The sequence below is a fragment of the Rattus norvegicus genome, chromosome 4 (assembly GCF_021556685.1).
Source record: "Rattus norvegicus strain SHRSP/BbbUtx chromosome 4, alternate assembly SHRSP_T2T, whole genome shotgun sequence".
In the NCBI taxonomy this organism is placed as follows: domain Eukaryota; kingdom Metazoa; phylum Chordata; class Mammalia; order Rodentia; family Muridae; genus Rattus; species Rattus norvegicus.
The window spans coordinates 134,660,373-134,675,858 of record NC_141537.1 but is presented as its reverse complement, the minus strand read 5'-3'; the positions used below and the strand labels follow the sequence as shown (position 1 = coordinate 134,675,858).

Sequence of the window (15,486 nt, the reverse complement as noted above, 5' to 3'; positions counted from 1 at the left end):
GAAAATCATTCTTCTCCAGGAATGAGACCCCTGATAAATTATCCAATCCTAAGTGAGTAGCCCAAAACATATATACAGGAGCAACACTCAACTCAGTATGCTACGCACTTACATACCATACACACACAGACAGACAGATGGACGGACAAACAGACACACATACAGTCTCTCTCTGTCTCTCTCTCAAAGGTCATGAATTTGAGAGTAGGGGCAAGAGGTGGAAAGGAAGGAGTGGAAATTATGTAAATGTAGTGATTACGCATTAAATTCTAGGGGGAAAGAAAAGGTCCAAAGAGTCATTCACTTTTGTATGTAGCAAGCATGGAGCTTTAGTATTATGTCTTTCTTTTTTACTCAGTCTACACACTATTCATGGAACCTAATAAATATCAAAAACTGAACAGAAGCTGGGTGTGGCAGGGTACAACATTAAAAGCTCTCAGTAGAACAAGGCAGATGATCTGGGAACTCCAGACCAGTCAGAGATACAAGTGAGACAACAGTGAGATGATGCTGCATCCTTTCAAGGTCCCACAAGCCTGACTGGGAGCAGTGAGGAGGGAATGAAGAAAGGGCAAAGACACACTGACACAGAGAAGCTAAGATCAGGTGGTCTGTGCTCTCAGACAGAGAAACACTGTAACACCCAGGAAGCTCAGTGTGCTTGTTAGTGTTTACAGGGGAATAAGGAGGTGTAGGAGCGCTGTCTTCAAGCCATAAATATCCAGGAGAGGAAAACTACTGTGGATTCCTTTTTTTTTTTTGGTTCTTTTTTTCAGAGCTGGGGACCGAACCCAGGGCCTTGCGCTTCCTAGGCAAGCGCTCTACCACTGAGCTAAATCCCCAACCCACTACTGTGGATTCTTTCTGCACATACTGTCAACATTTACCACTCTCATGGGTCCTTGTCTTGTCAAACACATTCACTCATAATCTCACTTGATCATACGTGACACTGTCTTAAATAAAAGCTGAATAGACTCCTCTCTATACTAAGCCCTAGCAGTTAAATGTACCAACTTCTTTCAATCTTGGCAAAAAGCCAAGATTAAAAGTATTTTAATGTTTGTATCAGCCCATATCCCAAAACCAATCTTCAGTATGTCAAAGTTTTTAAACAAGTTAATCATTTCTACTAGTACTTATAGTACTCTAATATCTCTATTAAATATGTATCAAAAACTAACTAGTTTTATATAAATCTTACTTTCCAATTTTAAGAATTTTATTTGATTATCATACCAAGACCTATCATCACAAGGCAAGGTGAGGGGATAGGATAAGGAGTACCAAATTATACCAATTCTCAACTAATCATACTATGAAAAAGGAAGAGAAAAAATAAGTACATTTTAATGAACAGATTCATTAGTGCTGTTAAGTGCACATAAAACCACCACCCAGGTTCTCAGTGCACACTTGAGAACCTACCAGTCTGGACCTGAAGTCTTCTATGGCCTTGTTTAAGGAAGTCAGTTATCATAGAAGCTAACAGTTCAAGTAATTAAAAAAATTATTATTATTCTACTTTTTAAAAGGGAAAAGTGAGTGGACAACTTGAAATTCAAAGAGCAAAAAATTTACATACACAAATTTACTAAAATAAGGATAAAACAGGGAGGGGAAGGTGAAAGAGAGTAAGGTAGGGAATACAGAAAGGGACAAAAACTAAGTGCCATTTGAGAGGTATAAAAACCCATAAAGTAGAAGCTTCTTGAAATATATACATATCTAAATGAAATCACCATATAATGGGAGAAATAAAGCCCCAGTTAGACACTGTCACCAAATGAAACCTCCAATTCTAAGGATAGGTTACATCTAATCAAGTTGTTGGCCAAAGGGGTCCCATGGACACCCTCAAAGGCTATTGGTTACTTTCCATAAACTGATGGCAAACCCTATTGCTGACTCGACTCAACTAACATAAAGACAAGCTGATACTACTTAAGAGCATTTACCTGTATGAACTAGTGTTCATGACACTACAAGTACTCTACACCCTACCAAAAGGGAAAACTAACCCAGCTACTTCAATTTTCAATGTTAACGGCAACCTACTCTCAAGATATACTTGCACATTAGTGGCATAGTGTCTGTGGGAGTAACCAACCAATACCTGATTGGATTTAAGGCCCACTCCATGAGATGAGACCCATGGAACCCATACCTGACAATGTTTAGAAGACCAAGAACCTGATTTAGATAGTCCAGATACCCAAGGGAAAACCAAATACTACTGTTCTACTAAAAGAACACAGCAATAAAATTACTCCCAATGATATTCTACTTCCTCATACATCAGCAGTGGCGTGCTTGGCCATCCTCAGAGAAGCCTCCTCCTCCTCCAACAGATAAGAACAAATACAGAGTCCCATGGTCAGACAATGTACAGAGTAAAAGACTTTGGAACACTTAGCCCTGAAGGGAAATGAATGTCTCTTATCAATCCCTCTCCTCAGGGATCAGGGAACTCTGAAGAAGAGGAGGCAGAAAGAGTGCTAAGAGCTGAAGGAGATGGAAGACACCAAGGAAACAAGGCCTCTAAACACAGAATGAGTGAGTGTTGCACATACGAACACTTACAGAGGCTGTGGAAGATGTACAGAGTGCATCAGAGGATGTCATAGAACTGTGAGCTAACTAGACACAAATCCTGATCCCCAATCAAAAATTATATACAACTGACAGCCACTTAGTTTTCTCCAGGGGAATTTCACTGGGTAAACAAAGCAAGGATAGGCCACCATTCCCAGCAGCAGACCAACATAAAATGAACCCAATGGCATCTTGGGAAGTTGTTCATAATGTGTCAGGGCCTTTTTTCTTTTTAATTTTACAGGTCCTTTAAGAATATATAAAATTATGGTTTACAGTTTTGTGTTTTCATGAGATTGCTGTGTGAATGTGTGTATGTGTTCCTTGTATTTTATCTTCTGTTCGCTTTGTCCTACTCCAATTTATTTGTTATTTTATCTTATTTTACTTTATTATTATTCCTTAGATGACTGTTTTCTTAGGAGAGACCAAAGAAAAATGTTATAAAGATGGGAAGCCATAATTGGAATATACTGTGTGAAAAACAAAATCTACATTCAATAAAAGAAAAAATTAAAATAAGGAAGTAGACAACTTGCAATTCAAAGAGCAAAAATTACTCAAAATTTACAACAATTTTAGAAAATAGTGATGTGTTAAGATTCTTTGAAGCATTTAATTTACAGCTTTTAAATAAAACTAGAAACACAGCAGCAATACAGTAACACAAATAGAACAAGCGGTTCAGCCTCTAAGATCAATGGCTGCTTTGCAGAGGACCAGCATACACATGGTAACTCATAAACATCTGTAACTCCAGTCCTAGGGGAGCTGATACAGTATCCTGGCTTCCAAGGGCACCATGGACATGGTGCACAAACATACATGCTAACAAAATACCCATCGACAAAAAACAATTAATAAAAAACTTTCATTTTATTTTACAAAAGTACAAACTGGCACCTTGAATGTAGACAGAAAACACAGAGGTATATGTGAGCATTTTGTGATAAAGCTAAGAGGTAACTCAGTGGTAAAATGTTGGCCTAGAAGTTGGAGTGGCTTGATTTCAATCTGTGGCATCATACACACACACAAAGTTAACAGCCTGTTTGTGTTATGTTCTTCCCTAGAGCAACAAATCAGCAAAAGATGTTGTGTAAAAACATATTACAAACAAGCATGGTTCACAGTACTGCTCCCCCTGAGTCACTTTTTAAAAAAAAAAAAAAGCCTGCCTATCTCTAGAGAAAAAAAAAAAAGCACATTCTGAGCTATTTATATATGCTTTCGTTTTTGTTTTTAAAAGGTGTGTGTGTGTGTGTGTGTGTGTGTGTGTGTGTGTGTGTGTGTGTGTGTGTCTCCCCACCAGTTTTCTGAATAGCCTGGCTGTGCTGGAACTAACTCTAAAGACCAGGCCATCTCCAACTCAAGAGATCTGCCTGCCTCTGCCTCCAGACTGCTGGGTTAAAGGCATGGACTGCCATAGCCTGGCTGCAGGTAGTTTTTGAAAAGCCTGACATGGGTGTTGGGAACCTGACTGTGGCCTTCTGGAAGTACACATTCTTAACAGCTCAGCCATGGCTCAAGCCCCTCTCCTTTCTGCTTTTGAGACAGAAGATCTTAACTATGTAGCACAGGCTGGTCAGCACTGAGTCTTAAATCATCCCAGACTCCTGAGTGCTGGGATGACATGTGTGATGAGCTACCACACCAGGCTATACAAGTACCTACTGATCACTGAGGCATCATATCCCTTGTAAAATAAACATACAAGTAGCATACACCATGATTCCAATACATTCTTTTCTGTATGTATTTCTGGACCTAAAAATATATCACTTTTATCAAAGACAACCAATAACACGATTAATGTATACTAGAAAAAAGATTCCCAACTGATGAATAGGCCTGAGGAATGACTCAGTGGGTAAAGTATTTGCTGTGCCTCAACCCAAGGACCTGAATTTGGATAGCCAGCACAAATCTGTATCCCAAATGCTGTAAGCAGAGACAAGTAGATCCCTGGAGCTCAATCACAGCCAATCAATGAACTCCAGGGTCAGTGAGCAGTTGAAGATGACACTCTGTCAGATCTGTGGTGACCACAGTAAACTACACAGATGACCACACACAGGCACACATCACAAACACAATATTACTAAAAAAGAAAGAAGAAAAACTGGATGGAAAGCAAAATGATATGGTTTCTTTTTAATTTATCAAAATCTATATTCAGAACTTAAAAGGTTATCTTGTTTCAACATGTCAATATATAATTATAGACCAAAAAGGCAGGTATAAAATGAAAATTCATAACATACCACTAATTAAGACTTAGATCCTGCCTAATTAGAGTAAATAATTAAAAAACAGTCGTTCTGAAAACTGGAATTAAAATACTTATGGCTCAAAGATGAAAAACACCTTAAGAGCAATTATGCTTAAGTGTGCTTAGGCATTAATGACTGTTCAAATCATCTGAAGTAGATGAATACATGTTTTAACAGGTTAAAAATTAAAAATATTTTAGCCTTATCCAATAACCTACTTATCTGTTATCTATTCTAACTTTAATACAATTAAGAATATTTGCTTTTACTAATTTATAAATTAGCTCAAGTCACAATGAAATTGTATAATTCACTTTAACTCATGTATCTGAAATGGCTATGCATTTTGTGTGTGTACACATACATACAGACACAAGAATTCTACAAAGGAAGTCTGTTTATCCTGCATATACCCAGTTCAAAAATAAATCTTATGCAACATATAGCAAACATAACATGTGGCTTTTTCCTGGTGCTTACTTTCTTAAGAGTCCTAACTAAACTCATAGTGACCAGGCACGCATGTGGTAAATAACTAAGGTGCATGGTCAAGATAAGTCTCCTTCCATTCCAGAGCCAGGGAAAACTAATGTGACGAAACACACCAAGCATAGCATCTCCTGGAAAAAGTAGTTTTATTAATAGACCCAATATCAAAGCATAAGCTTCTGATATCGTAGGCAAACCCCTAAACTTAAAATAATAAGCAGCTGAGAATGTTGGTACACACCTTTAATCCCAACAAAGGATAAAGAGGCAAGTGGATCTCTGTGAATCCAAAGCCAGTCAGGGCTACATAGTAAATAAGACCCTGTTCCAAATACCAGCCCCCAAAACAATCAGGCTATTTATGGATTAAAAACATAGAATTAAAACTTCTTCACAAAACCTACCAGTAAGCAGGAACTTTATTAACATAAACCAAGTCACTGTATTTCATACTGTTATCACACACTTCAAATCGCTAGTGCCAATGCAGTGTGCTCAGCAGTTCACCCTCACAAACGCGTCATCGTCCCTTGAGGACGTAAACACGATACTGTGAAGCACAGCGACGCTGTTATAGCATCACACTCATTTAGTGCTCCTGGTGTTTTGAATGTTTTACAAAAGGTTAAAAGTGTTGAGTTATTGGAAGAAAGGAAAACACATAAACTCTAAAATAAACCTCTTATAAATAAGTCTTCACCAAGTATCAAGATAATAGTAAATAAACAAAAGAAATATTAAAACATAATTTGATATAGGATATCACTGCTAACACGCATGTTTAAAATCTGAACACCCTCGAAATTCATAAGAACAGTTCGAGTTTTTTTCAAGGTTGTAAACATTTAAAATATTTATGAACCAAAATTTGGCAAACACTAAAGATAAAAGTCAATTATCAATCTGATATAGCAAAACTTAAGAAAAAAAATATTTGTTGTTAAAATTAACTCTTGAAAATATTATCACTATCATTATGTGCATACCCATTAAATCCAGTGACAATTTTCAGTATTCTTTCCTTCATTTCATCAAAGGGAATATATTCAACATTAGGATTGGGAGGACCTCTTGGTTCAGGAGCTGAAGTTCTAAAATCATCCATCACTTTCTCCAGTTTGAAAATGAAATAGCCTTTAAATTGGGACCACTGAATCCTATAAAAAAAAGTCACAAAATATTAATAATTACTTAACACTAAACACACAAATCAGACATTATAAATGCGTTCATAATTTTCATACTATAATGCTTATATGGACTAGGAAAGTCTCTTACCACTACAAGTACAGAATATGCCAGGTTTAGTGGTATACACCTATAATCCCAGCACTTGGGAGACTAAGGCAGGGGGATCTCTAAGAGTTTATGGGCAGTTTTGTCTACAATGTAAGTGCCACACAGTGAGATCTTGACTCAAAAATATAGACAAATAACTACATTAAGCCAAAATAACTTTAATTTCACCCCCACTCCTTACACTTTCAGTCAATTGTCATTTGAGGTACTCAGGGTGCTGGTCCTAGCCTGTCTGACAAAGTAAGTAAAGCACACAACTGCCTAAGCTAGGAAGAAGAGCTCAAGCATGAGGACAAGAGGTTGGATTCCCAGAACCAGGTACCAGGTACCAGGTAGGTACCAGTGCTTAGGTGAAGACGGGATCCCTGAAGCCAGCTCACTAGCCTGACAAGCTATGAGCAAGCTCTGGGTTTAACAAGAGACACTGACTCTACTGAACAAATATGGTAGAGAAATCAATTCCAACGCCATCTTTAGATACACATGCACACAAGCACACAAATATTGCATGGGGAAAATATGCATTTTCCATCTCTATTCATTGTTACGTGGCAATTTCCTCTAAGATAAAATGCTCCATCTTTGAAGGAAGCTGTTCAGACTCAGGAAATTAAGGAATGCCCGTAAGACCCAGTCAGTAAACAACTCAGCTGTTTCATAAGGACCTGGGATCCTGACACTGACCAACTCCCTGCAACCTGCTTTCCCAAGCTTATATAATCTGTAAGAACTGTTACTTTTAGTACGTATGGGTATTTTGTCTGAATGTTTGCCTGTAAACTTTCTGGGTGCCTGGTGCCCAAAGAGGCCAGAAGAGGGTGTCAGATTTCCTGAAACTGAAGTTTTGCTGACAGTTGTGAGTTGCCATATGGGTGTCAGGAATCAAAACTCAGGTCCTCTGGAAGAGCAACAAGAATTCTTAACCACTAAGCCATCTCTCTAGCACTGTCTCACTCCAAGGCCACAGTGCCTGGAAGACACTCCCTCTGACATGCTTGGCTAACTACAAGCAGCACAGTACATTCCTCATTTCCAGTTCCCCCGTAACCAGCTACCCATCCCAGAGTGAGCTTTTGGTGAAAAAGCATTTCTGTTCTTGTAAGAAACCCTTCATCCACACTTCTGTAAGGACCATCAGTGCATTTGAATACTTGGTCTTTAGGGAGTGATTCCACTTGACAGGATTTAGGAAGTGTGGCCTTGAGGGAGTAGGTGCAGCCTTGCTGGCAGAAGTATGTCACTGGGGATGGGCTTTGGAGTTTCAAAAGCTCCAGCCAGGCCCAGTGACTGTCTCTTCCTTGCTGCCTGTAGATGGTGACATATAGCTTTCAGTTCCTTCTCTAGCACTCTGCCTGCCTGCGTGCCATCATGCTAATAATGGATAAATTTCTAAACCAGTGTTCTCAACTTCTGAGTCCAGACCCCTTGGGGACTAAACATCCTTTCACAAGGGTCCAGTCAGCTAAGACCATCAGAAAACAGATGTTTACAACTCATAACAGTAGCAAAATTACAGCTATGAAGCAGGAAGAAAACAATTTTATTGTTGGGGAATCAGTTTTACATGAGGAACTGTATTGAAGGGTCACAGCACTAGAAAAGTTAAGAACTACTACCTAAAGTGTAAGTGTAAGCAAGCCCTAAATACTTTCCTTTATAGGAATTGTCATGGTCTTGGTGTCTTTCACAGCAATAGAACATTGACTAAAACAACCAGTAAATGTAAACGGAGCCAGTGCTCACCAAGCTGGACTTTGGTGGCGGTATCCTTTACTTAGGTCTGACACTGGTTCCTAATCAAGCATGAGTCAAGGTTCGTTCATATCCCCTAGGAATAGAACCAGACCTTTTTATCCTCCCCTTACGCTTCACCATTAGTGTAAGAAAAAAAGTAAAGACGATACCTGAGCAAACAGTCTAAGTTCTAGGAGACACAAAAGTTAGGGGTAGCTCCTATTTTCTTGTGCAGACAGAAATTTCATGTAAGTTCACTGTTTAATATAATTATAAAAAACAGCAATAATTCGCAATGGCATACATAAAAATGCTAGACATACAACTCTCTAGCAGTACTGTAAACTACGAAAGTAGCATAGATCATTCATCCATACTTCTATAAGTAAGTGATTCAAGAGAGTAAGGCTTGAATCAGGAGTCAGACATCTTTACTGTGCTGACAATGTACTAATAATGACCCTAAAAGCAATGATGGATGAACTGATGACAACGTAACAGCAATCCAGAAGCACATCAAACTGCACTAACAGCACTTAGGTTTGTTTTGTTCTTTTAAATCTGGGGCTGGAGATGTGGTAGAATGCTCACCTGATGCCCTAGACTTGATCCCTAGCACTGGGAACGTTGATGTAAGACTGCATCCCCAGATCAGAAATTCAAGGTCAGCAGGGGCTATATGAGATAAGCCACCCCACCCTTTTCATTTTAACAACCCACAAGGTCGAGAGCAGTTCAAAGGTCCTGAAGTGATGTCAAAGATTGTGGTCTCAGCTAGTCAAGAGGCTGAGGCTAGGAGATCACGGGAAAACAGTTCCAGGTTAGCCTATCTCAACATAAAATTTCCTGATGAAATAGAAGAGGAAGATCCACAATTAGCAAAATTAATTTCAAAAGACTTAAGATATTAAATAGAAAATTCACAACAGAGATTTTAGGGCTAATACACAGAACTCACAAAAAGATCAAATGATTTACAACTATGGCACAAGGGTATCAGGACATAGTCCAATCATAAGCTAGTTCTTAGAAGGATGAATATAGGGAAAAAATAGAAAAGGTCAAATACTCAAGTAAAGCCAGTGCAAGAAGGAAAAAAGTAAATAAAGGGAACTTCTCATACTCATAATGCTGGCACGGTGGGCCAGAGAATCTTATGTTATGGCAAGCTGCTTTATGTGTTTTGGTTTTCTGCAGCAAGGCCAACCATTATTCACTTGTGCCAGGAACACCAGTCACACCTCAGAAGTAACAGTGACCTGTGCCTCCTGACATTGCTAAATGAATGGCCACCAGTTAAGAATCGCTACAATCCTTAATTCCTCCCTTCTGCTGAGGACTACAATGAAAAATGAAAGTAGGAAACCCAGAACCTCCAACTGAAATCTCACAATGGGACATAACATACAGGTGAAAAGACAAATTCTAAAGTGTAGATGGTTCATTTAAAATACTCTAGCACTGTGACCTTTAAAAATATCCACTTTAGTCTTCTGGCACCACCATAAGACATCACTATGACACTGTAATCCAAACTAAAACCCTTCTCCTTTAAGTTGCTTTTGTCAGGATATTTTATAACAATATTGAGGAGGTCACCAAGACAAGCAGCACATGAAAGACGTCTGTAGGTTGAACATAATAAATGTTAAGGAACTTGAGCATCCAGAATTTGGTATCAGCAGGGCTCCTATAGCAATACCTTGAAGACATCAAAGGATGACTATCAGTTTTCACAGTCAAAAAGTTTAAGGGTAAGTGAAAGTAGCCATGCTAAGAGTTGACAAAACATACATATATCAAGGCACAATGTAAAGTGCATAATCTTAGAGCCCTACAAAAAAGTACTATAATATTTCATTATGAAACACATCAGAGGGGGCTGGGGATTTAGCTCAGTGGTAGAGCGCTTACCTAGGAAGCGCAAAGCCCTGGGTTCGGTCCCCAGCTCAAAAAAAAAAAAAAAAAAGAAAGAAAGAAACACATCAGAGGACCTCAGATGTATAAGTCAGTGTCATAAGAGCAATAGGAAGAAGAAACCTTCGAAATCCAAAGAGATGATGATTTTTTAACTATATGCCCAAACTATCCATCGTTAAGGTGATGCCAATACATCTGTAAACGCTGAAAGCAGAATTAACCAGTTTCCTGTCCAGTATGCCCTTGCTCAATGAAATCAAGTGAATATGGCATATTGCATAGAAAAATGAAAATCAAAAATCAAAAACAAGAGCATCTTCATTATAAAAATTGGCATCTTAATTATAAGACTAAGATTCTTTATAACATGGTAGAATTTAAAATCTAAAGGCAATCAATTTGAAATAAACAATCAAGAAAGGCTCTTTCTGGGTCAGCAAGATAATTCAACAGGTGAAGGAGCTTATTGCCAAGCCTGATGACCTTGATTGAGTTCAATCCCTGGAAGCTACAAGGCAGGAGAAATAAGCTCCTGCAAATTATCCTCTGAGTTCCACATGAGCACCACTATACATTATGCCCATCACACAATTGAAACTTTAAAAATGTATCTTCATCGATAGACATGGAGACCCTTGTCTATAATCCTAGCAGACAGTCCTGTCTCAAGCATGTATAATAGGACTACTTGAATCAACCCTTCCAAAACCAAAGAATGATGCAGAAGCAGCCTGTGCATATGACACTAAGTGGTCAACCATGGCTCCTACATAAATTGTTTCTATTTTATCAGACAAAGGCATGTTTCACCTCAAGATTGATATGTCAAAGAATGAAGAGTACATCTAACAGGAATGAATATACTTTAATGCAGGTTTCTCAACCTGTTTGTCATGAACCTTGGTGGGGGAGAGTGAGAGTGTCAACGACCCTTTCAGAGGGATTGCCCAAGATATTTACATTACAATTCATAACAGTAGCAAAAGTACAGTCATGAAGTAGCAATGAGAGTAATTTCATGTTTGAATGTTACCACATGAGGAACTGCATTCAAGGATAGTGGCATTCAGAAGGTTGAAAACCACCACTCTGAGGAGACATGTATGCTCCCCTCTTCAGCTGTCAGACTGACACTTGCTGCTCCTGCAGAAGGCTGGGAGTAGGTTTTTTTTTGTTTTTTTTTTTTCGGAGCTGGGAACCGAACCCAGGGCCTTGCGCTTCCTAGGCAAGCGCTCTACCACTGAGCTAAATCCCCAGCCCCGGGAGTAGGTTTACATCACTCACACTGTGGTTGACTAGCATTTGTAAATCCAATTCCAAAAGATTTGATGTTCTTCTGACCTCTAGGGGTACCAGGTATGAATGTGGTATATGTATATATACATACATATAGGTAAAACACTCATACACATAAATCTTTAAAAGTAATAAAGCTGAAAGAAATATAAGAACTTGGGGATAACTGCAACATTTTGAGATGACATTATTAACAGTAAAATGGTCAGTTAAAGACTCTTTTTACAGTTTGTTCTGGAACTCACTCTAGCCAGGCTGGCCTTGAATTCAGAGGTCAGATTGCCTCTGCCTCCCAAATGCTGAGATTAAAAGTGTTGTGCAGCCCCCACCCAACAAAATAGACTTCTGTTGAGTTCATAACATAGTATCACATAATAGTTAACTTCAGGATGTCTCTTCCCCAGAAATACTTTCAGAGCACTTTATTCCCTTTTGTTAAGGAGAAGAGAATGAAAATTCTCAGTATTGATTCCCAACTCAAATATTTATTTAAAGATAAAGATGTCAAATGACAGACCAGTATAGAAAATAACAACCAATACAAACTATCACTTGACTTTGTCCTACTCCAGTGAGATTTACTTTTATAGTACTCAATAAGGGAAAGACATTTATGGACTTCACATTCCCAAGTCTGACTCCACCAGGATTTCCAGTGCACTCACCCTTATTTTCACTCTCTTCAGTACTTTTCCTTACTATCCTCACTTCCTGTTTCTTCAAAACTGAAGCATTAGGGAAGAAATACCCAGCTTTCTCTTGCATACTTCCTGATGAACAGTGTATATGCTCACCTATGCACAATAGTGCACAATTTCCCTTCTTATCACATACCTACATAATACTTCATTGGTAAACTACCCCACCTACCTATTTCTCCCATCTTCATTTTTTCCTTTACCGGCCTTTCCTAGTTCCCACCTCATTTCTTCATTGTCCTCTTCAGTAAAATTCCTATAGTGATATCTCCCAGTTAGGCTGACAGCTCTATCGCTAAATCTAACTTGCCCCATCAGGATCATCAGCACCTCCATGTTGCTTTATCTAGTGGTTAATTTAAAAAAAAAAGATTATATTTAAATAAGTACACTGTAGTGGTCTTCAGACACTACATGAGGGCATCAGATCCCATTATAGATGGATGTGAGCTACCATGTGTCTGCTGGGAGTTGAACTCAGGACCTCAGGAGGAGCAGACAGTGCTTTTAACTGCTGAACCATCGCTCCAGGCCTCAGTGGTAATTCTAACACCTCAGCTTTCCTGTTCTACAAAGAGCATTCTGCAGGGTTACCATTCTTCCTCATTTTCAAATGTTCAATGCTGCAGCATTCAGGGGTACAACCTACCTTTTCTTTATGAACAGATAATGGTTTTACCCAACATGGTTTTTATACCTATGTATATTAATAAGATATCATTTCTGAGACTCATCCATTCAACCACATACTTCATGTTTCCACTTTGCTTTAATGATTTTTCCCACCAATGGTGCCTACCAGAATTTTCTTCTCCCTATGATGAAATCCCTAATTTCACTACTGTCTCATTTCCCCCATCACATCTTCCTGTCAAAAAATCTATTTATACCTTTAAATTAATACAGCTGGGGCCCAGGCATGATAGTGCACACCTGGAAGGCAGAGACTAGAAGATTTCTGTGAGTTCAAGTGTAGACTAGGGCTGGAGAGATGGCTCAGCGGTTAAGAGCACTGATGCTCTTCCAGAGGTCATGAGTTCAATTCCCAGCAACCACATGGTGGCTCAAAACCATCTGTAATGAGATCTGGTGTAGGGAGCCATATTGGATTTGGGCCTGGTCGCCTGGTAGATTGTTGGGACGAAAACCTCTCCCATGAATTTACGGCACAGGAAGAAAATAATCACGGATACATGTGGAAGCCTTTTGTTCCTTACTAGGAGCAGTCTGGTCTGGTACTTCTCACCTGAGTCAGAATTAGGCTGGCCTTCCTGGTTATTTCCCTAATTTATTCATGTCTCGTGGTCCGGTGGTCTTTTGTTACCGAAGTCTCCGAGCCAGGGTTTCCCACTCTGCTTCGCATATACCTGCTAACTGGTGTACTTGGGATATATAGTTTGGTAAATAAAGTTACAAGAGAGCCTTTCCTCTTCTGGCTTGACACAAATAACCTCTGTGTGTATGTGTGTGTGTGTGTGTGTGTGTGTGTGTGTGTGTATCTGTGTGTGTGTGTCTGTGTGTGTGTGTGTGTGTGTGTGTGTGTGTGTGTGTGTGTGTGTTTCTTGAATCCCACAGGCTTTCGCCTGATTCTCGGTACCGTGTTGGTGCAGGCATCGACAATCTGGTGCCCTCTTCTGGCCTGCACGTGTACATGCATGTGGGCTGCTGTATACATAATGAATAAAATCTTTTAAAAAAAAAAGTCTACACTATAAATTAAGTTATAAGCTAGTCAGGGCCATTGAAATCATGTTTCAAAAACAGAACAGAAAGCTGGATATGGTGTGTACTCAGCACTCAGGAAACAGACTCAAGGCCTCCAAAAGTAAGGTTAGCCTGATCTACACAATGTTCTAGGCCAGCCAGGGCTACACAATGAGACCTTGTCTAAAAATAAATAAATATATACACAAACCAATTTTTACTACCTCTGGCTGTCACTTATTCAAAAGTACCACTATTCTTTAGCCTGAATTCAAGCTGTGCCTTTTACAGAGCTTCAAGCTCAGTGGTAAAGCTGTGTGCACACTGTGCCTGAGAGCTGGGTTCAGTTAAAAGCTCAAATGAAGGGGAAAATAACAAAGAAAAAACAGCACCCACATCTCCTTTCCCATACCTAAAAGGGTTCAGCACAACCACTCACAGTACAATTCCTTTGAAAATGCAGATTAACATTACTTCTCTCTGTTTCAAACATAGGTTTCACTAAGAGTAAAGACCCAAGTCTTCAAGAGGTCTGCAATGTCATGGTCATCCCACTCCAGCCTCTCCCTAATCTGGGAAAATGCTGCATACCCCTACATTACCTTAATGTACACATTTCTACATTACCTTGTGACTATACAACAGGTGAAAGGTCCAGATAGCTCCTTGAAGCTCACACTCAAACCAAAAGCATCAGCATGGCAAATCATACACATGACTATATAAGTCATCAAGTGTCCTAAGCACTAACATGGGAAAGGAGGTTTTCCAGAGGGACCCCTTAGAATGCCTTTGAATTTGGGCACCCACAAAGGAGGAATATACAGTCACTGTGAAGGCCACAACCTAAGCAGGCTCATGCACTCAGACTCTTAAAACTTCACAGGGCTTTAACATCTAAATTCATGAAGACTTTCAATATGATGTCTAAAGAGAGCAAATGAAACTGTAATTCAGGAAGCCATTTGTCTTAAAGCCTGAGCTTTTAAAAATCCCAAAACAATGGATAGTGTATAGAGAGTGGTCCCAGATGGAAAACCCCAAATTGTCTGATAATCTTATTTCCCCTATTGCAAGTCTCAGTTCCTGAAACTTAACACACCACAGTAGTTTCCTGAGGAATTTTCTTTTGTCCTAAGTGTGCTAGATTCCCAAGAACAAAGCCCTGGATTCTCTTTGCACAAGATCCTTAAGCAACACTTCTAGTCTTTCTACACTAAAAATGAGTCTTTACTAAAGTTTCTGATCCCCTACGGTAACCAGTAACCTTACATTTTATGATTTAATTTTAATCACTGTAGTCACCTACTTCCTTGTATAACTAGTAAAAACTACTGATCCCTTCCCAGGAACCTGACCTAATTTACTTACTGAAACATACACTATAACTGTTAAAGCATCAGATACCTTGGGCTGGAGAGATGGCTCAGCGGTTAAGAGCACCCGACTGCTCTTCCAGAGGTCATGAGTTCAAT

General features: G+C 39.2%; 1 protein-coding gene across 2 annotated transcripts in view; it reads right to left on the bottom strand.

Annotated features, from left to right (window-relative positions):
• The window catches only part of Ppp4r2 (protein phosphatase 4, regulatory subunit 2), a 40,914-nt gene that overhangs the window by 11,684 nt on the left and 13,744 nt on the right, over positions 1-15,486 (bottom strand). For both annotated transcript variants that reach the window (NM_001106613.3, XM_087656808.1), the window contains 1 exon segment: positions 6,347-6,517. In NM_001106613.3, the coding sequence (NP_001100083.3) occupies positions 6,347-6,517 (171 nt within the window).